This window comes from Vigna unguiculata, chromosome 6 (genome assembly GCF_004118075.2).
Source record: "Vigna unguiculata cultivar IT97K-499-35 chromosome 6, ASM411807v1, whole genome shotgun sequence".
Taxonomy (NCBI): domain Eukaryota; kingdom Viridiplantae; phylum Streptophyta; class Magnoliopsida; order Fabales; family Fabaceae; genus Vigna; species Vigna unguiculata.
The window spans coordinates 33512337-33525649 of record NC_040284.1 but is presented as its reverse complement, the minus strand read 5'-3'; the positions used below and the strand labels follow the sequence as shown (position 1 = coordinate 33525649).

Sequence of the window (13313 nt, the reverse complement as noted above, 5' to 3'; positions counted from 1 at the left end):
TACATAAAATTTAAGATGTTTCTGTTAAGAAATTGATAATGAATTATATAACAACTATATTGAGAAGAGCTCTAAAGATAGTTATATGAAATTCATAAATTTCAACCCTATAAGTTTAAATATTATTTTAATGTAATAATGTAGAAAGTTGTAAAAAATAAAACTTATGTATAGTTTATGTTTTTTTTTTTCAAGAAGTAGGCATTACGTTTAAGTTTGATGAGTGACGGGGATCAAGTAGAGGTCATTTTTTCTTCTGAGAGTAATTCCACCGGATTCGGTCATGTCAAGTTCTTCATTCTTCATGTTGTTGGGAAGCTTCCAATCAAAGTGGTAAAGTAATTGAGCAAGTGGCAACTCAATATTGGGGATGGCAAATGTAATGCCTGGACAAATCCTTCTTCCACCACCAAATGGGATAAATGCAAAGTCTGCACCTTTAAAATCAATGGAGTTATTAAGAAACCTTTCAGGTTTGAAACTCTCAGCATCAGTCCAATACTCATGATTTCTTCCAATTGCCCAAGCATTGATAATTACCCTAGTCTTAGAGGGTATCTCATATCCATTGATTTCACACTTGTCTCTACTTTCTCTGGGAATTAACAATGGCACAGGTGGGTGTAACCTCAATGTTTCTTTGATTATGGACTTTAAGTATTCCAATTGTTGTATTTTTGTCTCATCCACATATCCCTTCCTACCATACACTCTTCTCACCTCAGCTTGTGCTTTTTCCATCACCCTTGGGTTTCTAATCAATTCTGACATCCCCCATTCCACTACAGAAGATGAAGTCTCGCCTCCACCAACAAATATGTCCTGTAAAATATGGTTTAATATAATATTATAATCTATCTAAAAACAAATGTATTTTTGAAACGAATGCAATCCTACATTAATAAGAAAGTTGAGCGATACATAAAATAAAAGATCAATAAATTAATAAATTGTTTTAAAATTTTAGATTAAAAATGATGTACAAATGATTTTTTCCTTTGGGAATTCCATCAAGTTTTCATTTAAATCATAAACTATTTGACATCCTATCTAAAAAGTTAGAACTTTAATACACACCAACCTGGATTATTGCTTTAATGTTATCATCAATTAGGAGACTTTCGGAATCATTTTCCTGTTGATACTTGAGAAGAACATCAACTAGATCTTCCACTACTTCACACTTGCTTCTATTTCTGTGTTCCTCGATGATGTCTTGTAAAACCCTGTCAATCTCGTTGTGAATTTTCTCAAACTTCACATTCGCCATCATTTCAAGCACTTTACTAGAAGGATAGAGATCAGACAGTGAAAACCCTCCCATAAGCTTCAATTGTTCCTCGATCTTTGATATGAACACTTGTTGATATTTGCTCTTTTTTCCAAAAGCCGCTCGTGCCACTATTCCGTAAGTCATTGGGAAAATGCTCTGGGTGAGATTAATAGCACACCCTTCACTTGCAGCTACTTTCTTAACCAGTTCTGCCACCTCCTCTTCTCTTACGGACTGAAAAGATTGCACTCGCTTTGTCGTTAGTAGCTCCACTGTGCATATCTTTCGTACTTGTCTCCAATATTCTCCATATTGAGAGAAGGCTATGTTAATATTGTTGTAAGAAACTATTCTGGAAGATGCAAGGTTTGGCCTATAGGAAAAATTAACATCATGTGTTTTCATAACCTCTAGGACTATCTCTGGTGAAGTGACTACGATGTTGGATACCTCTCCTAGTTTCAGGTGCATCAACGGTCCATACTTATCTGCCAAAAGTTTTAAGGAGTGATGTGGCAATGAACCTACCAACTGATATAAGTTTCCAATGAAAGGTAGTGTCCTAGGTCCTGGAGGTAAATTGATAGAGGAGTTGTTTGAATCCCAACTTTGAACTAATTTGTATAAGACGAAGAGAACAAAGAGAATGGAAATAATGAAGTAAATAGAGAAAGGGTGGTGGTAGTAAACCTCCATGACCATATATGATAAATGATGGTAGATCTAGAAGGAAAAGTGAAAAAGAACTTGAATGAATGCATGAACCAGGGCATCTACCTCTTTATATATGTATATATGTAGATTAAGGACTTATGGGAAACTACTTCTCACTAAATTTGTCATCCACACATAAATTGTTGTTTGTCATCCCCAGAATGTGGACAACATTTGTTGCCTTTAGATTACAACTGCGAAAAGTGTGGCTCTTAAATATATACCGTAAAAATTATATGTATTACGATGTTCACATCAACTAATGAATAAATTAAGTTTTTGGTTTTTTTTTTTAAGTCTCACATTCATTAGAGATAAGACTAATCTACAATATATAAGTGGGAGTAATTCTCATCTTACAAGCCAATTTTGTAGAATTAAGTTAGATTTAAAGCTCACTTCTAATATTTTTTGGATAAACTTAAATTGACATTTTGTTGTTTTTCTCATTCCCATGGCACAGATGGATCCACTGGTCGTTTCCATATTTTTCTGTTTCTATGCGTACGTAGATAATTATTTTAGGTTTATCTAGACTTTTAGTTTATGTAATTTATTCGACTTTTAATTTTAGTTATTTTAGTATTCGCTCTTAATTTATTTACTTTTCATTGATTATAAATTTATGAGAACTTGTCATAACTGACGCATGCTGGTAAGGAAACGATCACGCCCCTACGAAATATATCATACCACGACCATGGATGTCGATTAAACAAAAAATATCATTTTATACACTCTTTGATATTTTCAATATAACGTTTTCTTTTAAATTTATATTTTTATCATTTCAGTGTAAATTTTAAATTAAAATAAAAAACACTTTTGACATCCTTTTAATTGTTTTTTGTCTTAATTTATGCGGGTAACGGGCTTATGGGGCCTGGATTCTCTGGATCTCCTTCACCAGAGAACTTGGGCCCAGTAAGAACGGGACCACACCGTTTTTTCTTTTGCAGTTGATTTCTCTGATCCACTTGTCTAATTATTCGTTGAAATTAGTCTAATTGTTAATTTGTCTTTTGAATGATGGCCGATTCAAGAATTCGTACTATTTTAGAATTTTGGATTAAAGGATCTTGGACTTGTATCCTTGCAGGCTTCACTTAGCTGGGTACTTGACACTAATAGATATTTTAATTTTAAAATAATAATAATAATAATAATAATAAAATCAATTAATAAACATATTTAAAAAACAAAATAGTGACATTTTGTCAATTATAACTATTCATAGAAAAAAATGTTCTTGCATTTATAATCTAGCCAGTTTCAGTACAAAAAGAGTTCCACAGAAGAAATCAAATTATTAACTAAATTTAAATACGTCTTTTATTTTTTACCTATATTCTATTTGAATGTGATGGTAAGTATCTGGAACTTGTTTAAAAGACTTAAATCTCTTATCACATTAAGTGAGACAATTTGGGATAACTTATAAAATGTTACGATTAATATTGTCTTATATTTAATAGGGAAAAAGTTACGAAAGTTAGAGTTAAACAAATTCATTTCATTCTCGTTTTATTCATCTTTCTTAATCAAGCCGGCACAATAGATTTTTCTACTAATTTTCAATTTGAAGAATAAAACTATAAAAACTTTGGAAACCACGAGAAAGGTTTATATGATAGTAAATAAGACGAATGAAATAGTATAAGATGTGGATGCAGATAATTAGAATTATGAATGGTCGCTGTTTATTTATTTGTTCTCTGTGCAAAAACTCATTGGCTCCATATAAATCCCTTCTCTTTTTCTTTTCCTTCTCATTTCTGAAGGTGCAGTTTCGTCGGTGAAGAACGAATGTCTTTGTAAAAGCTCACGAGAAAAATGGTAAATAAACTCATCTCGATGGGTGTTGTTTGAATTCGTCTCAGTTTTTATGGATAATCCTCACATCGACCGATTATGAATATGAAAAATTTCTGACTTTTTCAATTGGATATAGGGATGAGTACATGGATTACGTGTCTTCGCTATTATATCTGTCATCACCATATCTCTCCTCGATTAAATTATTAAAATATTCATAATTAATTAAATAACCATATATATATATATATATACTTTCTATTTTTTATTTCTTATAATTATTTGGTTTGTTATAAAAACCCATTCACATCTTCAATATATTTTTCATCTTAACATAACATTTATGTAATTATGTTAAAATGATGTATGTCAATTAAAAAAAAATTATGTCTCACAATTGAATATTTCTATTTTTTTTAATATTTTTATTTAATGTATATTTTCCTTTCACATGTTTAATACTCTCAATTTAAGTTTTTAATAGCATAAACATTTCATTTATTAGGTAATATAAAAAAAAAACTTTACTTGTTATTATTAATTTTTGTTTCATTTGAATAACTCTTTTATTTCGCTAAAATAATTTTTGTTATTTCTCAACCATTGAGTATATATGTTGATATTTGAAAAGTTTTCTTAGATCTCTAAGGTATTTTTCATTTTATCATACCTTTAATCATACATTTTTTTTTGCGATTTCTTTCAATAGTTTATCAAATTTTTTATAAGACACACATTTGTTAATTTTTTAATATTTTTTTTCGTTGTTTATTTTCATCATGTAGAATACTATTTCAGTATATTTTATCTAATTATTTTTTTATTTTTTAACTCATTATCAATCATACTATATTTTTTTATTATAATTGTATAAATATCTTTTATTTACTACAATATAAAAATTTAATGTAATTGTCATAAATATTTTTCTATCACCATCCAACATATATTGGAGTTCAAAAGATACAAGATCTATGTGAAAATTTTATTACTATGTTTATTATTTGTTCTTTGCGTTATTTTGATCAAGTGATGTATTATAATTTTTATTAGTGTATAAAAAAAGATTAATTAGAAATTACAAAATTGAAGTAAACAAATATTTAAAATATATTTTAATTTGAATATTTGTTTTCCTTTCATATTTTTTAAAAAAATATTTTTAAATTTTATCAACTAGGTTTCATTAATGTTTGAATTTGCAAATTTAATAAATGTTTTTGTTTTCATAAAATTTTATTTTGTATTTTAATCTAAAATGTAAACAATTACGATTTATTTCAAAGTATTTAATATTGAAGAAACAATCATCCTCATAATATTGAATATTTAATAATATTATGTTTCATTCACCGTAATTTTTTATTATTTTATAAAAAATAATAAAAATTAATATTGAAGTAGTAAGAAAACGATTACAGATATGGGTACGAGATTATATCCGTTACCAGTGGGAATGAGGACGGAACAAAAGTTTGATACCCGTTGAAATTAAATATGAAGATGATGATGAATTTTTGTTTACGAAAATATATATGGGATAACGAAATCCGTCCATACCCCCGCCCTGTTTCCATCCCTATGAGAGAGAATATAAAGAAAGAAAAAAAATTCACTTCTTTAATGTTTCAAATTAAAATGAAACTATTCACAAATTTAAATAATTTATATACACGGCATTATCATGCATGTATATACATATCTTTTAAATATTTATAATATTATATTAATAAGTAATATGAATCAAATATAATAAATTAAATTATAGGTCCATAATAGTTATTTTTCAAATCCAATTCATTCGGCAGATAAATGAAAAAACAAATATACACAGAAAAAGTAAACATGAATATTATCTATAACAATATTAGCGTTGCATATGTGTACATATTTTTTAAATATGTACGATATTAATAGGTGATAATAATATAATATTATTAAGTTAATATATAAAATAAAATTATATTTATTAAAAATAAAGTAAAATATATAAAAAAAGATGAGAGAGTCATTGTTGATAGATAGAGAAACAAAATTTATAAAAGTAACGGTCAATTTTTAAAAGTTTAATAAATAATTATATTTTAAAAGGTAAAATTGGTATTTTGAAATGTGTACACAAAAGAGAGGGAATCCTCTTTTAAATATGAGAGGACAAGTTGTATGCCTATATTAAGAATGGATGATTCCGTCTTTTGTGTCCACATTTCAAAATACCAATTTTACCCTTTAAAATATAATTATTTATTAAATTTTTGGAAATTGATCGTTATTTTTACAATTTTTTTTTCTATTTATCAACAATTATTCTCTCATGTTTTCTTATATATTTCAGTTTATTTTTAATAAATATAATTTTATTTTATGTATTAACTTAATAACATTATATTATCATCACTTATTAATATAATATCACACATATTTAAAAGATGTGTACACGTAGGCGCAACAACATCTGTGTGTACCCTATTAGATATAAAGAGGAATCCCTCTTTTGTGTACACATTTCAAAATATCAATTTCACCTTTTAAAATATAATTATTTATTAAATTTTTGAAAATTGACATTACTTTTACAATTTTTTTTATAAAATCGTCTATATATGTTTCTTCCTTTCTTCTCTATCTATCAACAGTTATTGTCTCGTATTTTCTTATATATTTTACTTTATTTTTAATAAATATAATTTTATAACTCAATAACATTACATTTTTATCATCTACTAATATAATATCACGCATATTTAAAAGGTGCGTACACAGCGCTTGTGTGTATACCAGTACAAAAGAATAAGTTTATTTAAAAAAATATTTTTTTATTATGAATAATTATTTAAAATTTAAAAATAATAATTAAGAGATAAAATTAAAGAAACTCTAAAGAGGTATATACAATTTAGATATAGTTACATAGCTATAGATACAATAATTTTTAATTATTAAAATACAAAATATTATAAGTAATATTGATTAAATAAATTTTTATTGTGAGTAATTATAAAAATTTGAAAAAGTAGTTACAAAAACCATAAAAATATAAATAACTTTTTTCATAATGAGTAGTTATTTGAATTTAAAAAAGTAATTTCTAAAATCATAAAATTGAAAATTATTTTTTGTATGGTTAATTATGCTTTGGATCTTTCATAGATTTGTGAACTTGCACTTAAGTCACTGTTGAATTTTGGTGGTAAGTCAATGGAATCCTATAAGTTAGATATTTCTGTTACTTACGGGAGTTGTCTTGCACCGTTACCTTGTTCGCTTAAATATTGTCACATAATATATCATTGTAAACTATTATAATTATGATAATCTCTCTGAAAGATTTGTTATTGTATTTACCTAAAATTATCCTTAAAGTTAATAAAAAAAATATAAAATATGAAATAAAAATATAATATAATATAATATTACAAAATAAAAAATTATAAATTATAAATTATAAATTATAAATTTATTAAAAAATGGAATATAAAATAAAAATACATAATTTTATGATTTAAAAATGTATAATTTAATAATGTTATAATGTTATAATTGTATAATTTAATGGTGTTGTAATTTAATAATTTTTAAATTTATAAATTAATGGTTTTATATTTAAGCCTTTTTTTATAAATAATTATTTAATTTTTAAAATAAATAATTAAGAAGATAAAATTAAAAAAACAAAAGAGGACGCCAAAAAGAGAGTATCTCTTCGTATTTATAGATTTTTTATAATGAATATTTATTTGAATTGAAAAAGTAATTACAATATTTATAGATTTTTTATAATGAATATTTATTTGAATTGAAAAAGTAATTACAAAAATGATAAAATTTAAAAATGGTTTCTTTACTATTATGAATAATTGTTTAAGTTTTAAAAGTAGTAATTAAAAAGGATAAAATTGAGAAAAAAAAGACATCAAATATGTATACATCTTTATATATAATTATATAATAATATAACTGAAAATAGTTTTTTTTTATTATAAATCCTTCTCTAAGTTTTAAAAGTAATAATTAAGAAAGTAAGATTATAAAAATAGAAGAGGACAACAACCAGGTGTATCCTCTTTATAGCTATAGATTTTGTGTAACGAATAACTATTTGTATTAACAAAATAATTACTAAAATGATAAAATTAAAAAATATTTTTTTATAAATAATTATTTAAGTTTCAAAAGTTGTAATTAAGAGCAAATATTGGTAAAACAAGATAAGACATTAAAGAGTTGTATCTTCTTTTATATATAATTATAAAATGATAAAACTAAAAGTGGTTTTTTTACTATGAATAATTATTTAAGTTTTTTAAGTAGTAATTAAGATGATAAAATTGAAAAAACAAAATAGGACACTAAAAAGGTGTATATTTGAATTTTTAAAAAATTACCAAAATGGTAAAATTGAAATTTTTTTATTATGAATAATTATTTAAGTTTTAAAAATAGTAATTAAAAGGGTAAGATTGAAAAAAATAAAAGAGGACACCAAAAGAAGTGTATCCTCTTTATATATAGTTATACAATGATAAAAGTGATTTATTTTTTTTATTATTATGAATAATTATTTAAATTTTAAAAGTAATAATTGTATTTGTGTGGTTAACAACGAGCGAGTGTCGATTGGATTTTTACCCAATATTTATAGTTGGATTGTCCACAGAATTTCACTCTAGAATCCATTTATGTATGCAACAACTAGCAACCGGTGGCCAAAGTTCCTCTCACAGTATTAGCAGTTGAACTCTCCTCAGGATTCTATATGGTATCCTCTTATGCACATTATGCACAATGCCGTATAGAAAACCAAACCCAACGATGTTATAACAAGTTAACCAATGTTATAATTAACATAAACAAATTAGTAATCAAGTTTAAAAAGTGACGAAACTTGATTAGATTAGTCCTAATCACAAGTTCATGTAAAAAAACTATAAATACAAATTAGAAGTATTTATTTTTTTCATGAATCGAATCATTGCTAACTTTATTAACAAATTGCTTAAGTGGATGTTTGATCCATACCCAAAACAAAAGTTATGTACCAGCAAGAGAAAAATGCGAGCAAAACATTTTAATATGGTTCTCATATATTTTAGCAAGAATAGAAAAAACTAAACAAATGAACAAATTACAATGCCTGGCAACAGGGTCGATCTTAAATCTGAATTAAACGTAAACAAATTGTTATGATCTTCCAATTTGAAAATTTTTCCTTGGACTTGGAATGCAGTCAATGCCTTTACTCCTTCTTTTCCCCTTTTAAAAATTATTGTTCCTACATCATTCTCGTTTGTTGAATCTATTAAAAACACATTAATCCAATTTTTCTTAAGCGCAGTCATAATTAATCCACCTTTCTTAATTTCAATTTGATTTTGATTTGAATAACTCCATGCAAACGTTGAATAATGGTTGGAATAGCAATGGTGGAGGAGGTGGATCTCATGGCCACACCATAACTTTTCAAGAATTGGTCGGCACTCATAGGGTCCACAAGCCCCATCGTAGCCACCATGCTGATGTGGCACAAGACCAAACACACCGTCCAAATCAACATCACACAAAATGGACGGCTCAGACTTATTCCTATGCTATTACGGTTCGGTATACCTCTTTTTCCTTTTTAAACAAGGAATGGTTCGGTATTGTTTTTTTCAATCAGTGGTTCCGTAGCCTCAGTTTGAATATCATATTAAAATTAATTCTTATACATTATTTAATTTTTCAAGTCTTTACATAAATTTTCATTTAGTTTCAATTTAAAAATTAGCCACATAAATTAACACACACATCCACCTTAATTTATCGATATGATTTTACCAAACAAAACAAAATAAAATGAAATAGATATATCTTATATCTTACAATTCAATAAAATAAAGCATAATAACTCGCTTCATAACAGTAAATGCATTTAAAAAACAACAATCACATTACTTTTTTTAACAAAAGTTTATATTACTAATAGTGTTAGGGAATTAGGCATGTACTCTTAGTGCGATAAACCGATAATTTAATATAATTAGACATATATCACTAAAAAGTTTCAATCTTTATTTTAAATGGTTGATTTGATGAATCATTAATTTTTTTAATTGATTTAATAATGTAAAATGATCTCGTTTTATTTTTAAGTAAATTCCAAATAATTCCCAGAACAATGATTCGGTTTCAAAAGAAAAAAAAAAGGCCGTGTTTTTTTGTTCGCTGTTTGATGTCCGAAAGAGTCCACTTTTCTTTCTCAACATTCCACAGTAGTCTCATATATTTTTCTTCGGGATAGGTTTATCCCAAACCAAACGCCCCGAAACGGCGTAGTCCATGTCCAATGTTAATTTACATTTGAGTTTCATTTCACCGTCATTTAGCTCTCTTCATTGAATATAAAGCTTCTTCTTTAACGCTTTCCCTCGAAACACTTCCCCTACTGTTGTAGCTGCTTCTGCCTTTGCTCCATCCCCGAACCACTTCCTCTGCAAAACGCGTTTCGCTCACGCAAGGTGTGTTTCGATTACCACTTCTCCGATTTGCGTTTTCATGTGATTCTTTGGGATGAAATTTTTGTGTTTCCGTGCTGCTTTTTGTTACTGGATCCGCGAACTTCTTTTTTGTTTTCTGGATCGTTCTTTTTTTTACTTCGTTTACTCTTGCTCATCTGGATCTACTTCGTTGCTGCATATTGTGTGTGTATGTTTCGTTTTTTTCTTAATTTTGTTGTTGAGATGTTTTCTGATACATCGGTTTTGATTTTCTGTTCGTTTTCATGCGATTATAGGCGATCAAATTCAAAGATAACATTCTTGCTTAACTTGTTAATTATATCTATGTGTTTCTTGTTTTTACTGTACGAGTCGAGTCTTGTGGAAATGTTTTCCTATGCATGCTTCCGATCTTTCGGGTCTGTTTATGCTATGAAATCATTTTGGGTATTTGTTGGTGTATTTTTGTATAATTGAGTGATACTGAAAAGATCTCTCTACTAGTTAAAACTTTTAATTGTTACATATTATTTCTCTTTGGCTTTGTTATTTCTTGCCCTAAACAAAGTTTTTCCCATTCTTGATACAGGTTTTAAAAGATGGCTGATGCCGAGGACATTCAACCTCTTGTTGTTGATAATGGAACGGGAATGGTCAAGGTTAGGATATGTTTTGTTTTGCCAATTGACGAGTGCTTCTTGTGTTAAGGACAGATTACATTTGTGCTTGCAGAGTATTCGTTGCTATAATATTAATATATTTTTTTCTGCAATGTTTGCAGGCTGGCTTTGCGGGTGATGATGCTCCTAGAGCTGTGTTCCCCAGTATTATTGGGCGACCGCGCCATACTGGTGTAATGGTTGGAATGGGTCAGAAGGATGCTTATGTGGGTGATGAAGCCCAATCAAAACGAGGTATACTCACCTTGAAGTATCCCATAGAGCATGGCATAGTCAGCAACTGGGATGATATGGAGAAGATTTGGCATCACACGTTTTACAATGAGCTTCGTGTTGCCCCTGAAGAACACCCTGTACTTCTTACCGAGGCACCACTCAATCCCAAGGCCAACAGAGAGAAGATGACCCAAATTATGTTTGAGACTTTCAATGTGCCTGCAATGTATGTGGCAATTCAGGCTGTCTTGTCTCTGTACGCCAGTGGACGTACTACAGGTTTGTTTCTGCAATTGGTCTTGGATTTACTATTTACTATGTTGTGATCATGTGACTTCAATTGGATTCATTCAACTAATCATGTGAGTAAATGCTGTAAGTTGGCTAAGTTCTGATTTTGTGAATACAAGGCAGTTTTAAAGGTTTTATGTGTCACATATAAGTTGGAAAGTTTGGGAAGCCGGTGTTCTTGAATTTATGTGTTTATACTTTAAGCTTAAGATCAATGGTATACAACGGTCAATATTCCAAATGTACAGAGTGGGATGTACATGCATTTCAACATTAATTACTTTTGATCAACATTATTTCTTTATTGGTTTGTGTTGTTTTGTTGGTATTAAACAGGTATTGTGCTTGATTCTGGTGATGGTGTAAGCCACACGGTGCCCATATATGAAGGATACGCTCTTCCTCATGCAATTCTTCGGTTGGATCTTGCTGGCCGGGACTTAACGGAGTACTTGGTGAAAATTCTTACTGAGAGAGGATACTCCTTCAGCACCTCTGCCGAAAAGGAAATTGTCCGTGATGTTAAGGAGAAATTGGCATATGTGGCCCTTGATTTTGAACAAGAAATGGAGACTACTAAGAGTAGTTCTGCAGTAGAGAAGAGCTATGAATTGCCTGATGGACAGGTCATTACAATCGGTTCTGAGAGATTCCGTTGCCCTGAAGTATTGTTCCAGCCTTCTCTAATTGGTATGGAAGCTACTGGAATTCATGAAACGACATACAACTCAATCATGAAATGTGATGTTGATATTAGGAAGGATCTGTATGGAAACATTGTTCTTAGTGGAGGGTCTACTATGTTTCCCGGAATTGCTGATCGTATGAGCAAGGAAATCAGTGCTCTAGCACCTAGCAGCATGAAAATCAAGGTGGTTGCACCTCCCGAGAGGAAGTACAGTGTCTGGATTGGTGGTTCTATCTTGGCATCACTAAGTACCTTCCAACAGGTTTGTACCCAGCAGACCCCTCCCCCTTTACGTCAAATTACCTATAAAATGGATTAGTTTATGGAAGTATTGGGTGTTTATTTTATTTTCTTATGTATGCAGATGTGGATCTCTAAGGGTGAATATGATGAATCTGGGCCAGCTATAGTTCACCGGAAGTGCTTCTAAGATGGGTCAAGTTGAGCTGGATGGTTATGAAGCTCTTAATGCTCCCAGTCCTGTGCCATATTTCCCTCAAGCTTGGTTGACTTGTTGGATATTTGATGCTTTGGGTTTTTAATAGGTATATCTAGTTAATGAACGGATTTGTAAGTTGAGTATGTTATATGTTTCCCCCGTTAGGTCGTTGGAAGCCAGACTTTTTATGCAGTTGGCGATGGCATTTGAACGTTGTAGGTTCTGCTTGGTTTGATTTTCCTTTTATTCTTTTTTTATGCTGTGGCAAAAAAATTAGGTGCCTCGAGATAGGAGGACGATAAGTTTAAGCATCCTTTTTACTGGAGGGGTTTTTGATTTAGTTTCTGTTGATATTAATTATATGCTTAATTGGTTATGTTTGAAGTACAATGAGAATGTTTTTATTGTTTGAGGTGATGAATCCCTTTATATACAGGAATTGGTTAGTGTGAACAAGAATCGAGGATTGTGTGTTTTTGTTCCATGCCGATAATATTCGAGAATAAAGTCCCGGACGAATAAAATATGAGCTCATAACATCCAGATATCATTCTAGATAACTTATTTGAATTTGTTTGCCATATGGGTTAACTAATCTCATTTAACTTATCGAGTGTTTTTTATCCTAACCTCACTTTAAACCTTTATTTATTTATCAATTAATATTTTAATATTTAAACTTATCTATCACAATCACCAAACCTTCTATTTAAAAGAAAAT

The 13313-nt window shown here is 29.0% G+C and overlaps 2 protein-coding genes across 2 annotated transcripts; one reads left to right on the top strand and one right to left on the bottom strand.

The window, feature by feature from the left end:
• Positions 1 to 59: 59 nt before the first annotated feature.
• LOC114187686 (cytochrome P450 71D10-like) lies at positions 60 to 2014 on the bottom strand. The gene is made up of 2 exons (XM_028075996.1): positions 1082 to 2014; positions 60 to 822 (listed from the first exon to the last, which is right to left on the bottom strand). Exons 1-2 carry the CDS (start codon positions 1973 to 1975, stop codon positions 211 to 213), a joined length of 1506 nt encoding a protein of 501 aa, XP_027931797.1. The 5' UTR covers positions 1976 to 2014; the 3' UTR covers positions 60 to 210.
• A 7995-nt stretch (positions 2015 to 10009) lies between these two features.
• LOC114186733 (actin-101-like) lies at positions 10010 to 13009 on the top strand. The gene is made up of 5 exons (XM_028074721.1): positions 10010 to 10299; positions 10868 to 10937; positions 11060 to 11453; positions 11802 to 12415; positions 12518 to 13009. The coding sequence occupies exons 2-5, from the start codon at positions 10878 to 10880 to the stop codon at positions 12581 to 12583; spliced, it is 1134 nt and encodes a 377-aa protein (XP_027930522.1). The 5' UTR covers positions 10010 to 10299; positions 10868 to 10877; the 3' UTR covers positions 12584 to 13009.
• Positions 13010 to 13313: the final 304 nt, after the last annotated feature.

Excerpts from the sequence above, each read along its gene's own strand:
- LOC114187686 (XM_028075996.1), bottom strand. The coding sequence starts at position 1,975 with ATGGTCATGGAGGTTTACTACCACCACCCTTTCTCTATTTACTTCATT. Across the intron at positions 823-1,081 it reads ACATTAAAGCAATAATCCAG|GACATATTTGTTGGTGGAGG; the intron begins GTTGGTGTGTAT and ends CATATTTTACAG.
- LOC114186733 (XM_028074721.1), top strand. The coding sequence starts at position 10,878 with ATGGCTGATGCCGAGGACATTCAACCTCTTGTTGTTGATAATGGAACG. Across the intron at positions 11,454-11,801 it reads CGCCAGTGGACGTACTACAG|GTATTGTGCTTGATTCTGGT; the intron begins GTTTGTTTCTGC and ends GGTATTAAACAG. Across the intron at positions 12,416-12,517 it reads CACTAAGTACCTTCCAACAG|ATGTGGATCTCTAAGGGTGA; the intron begins GTTTGTACCCAG and ends TTATGTATGCAG.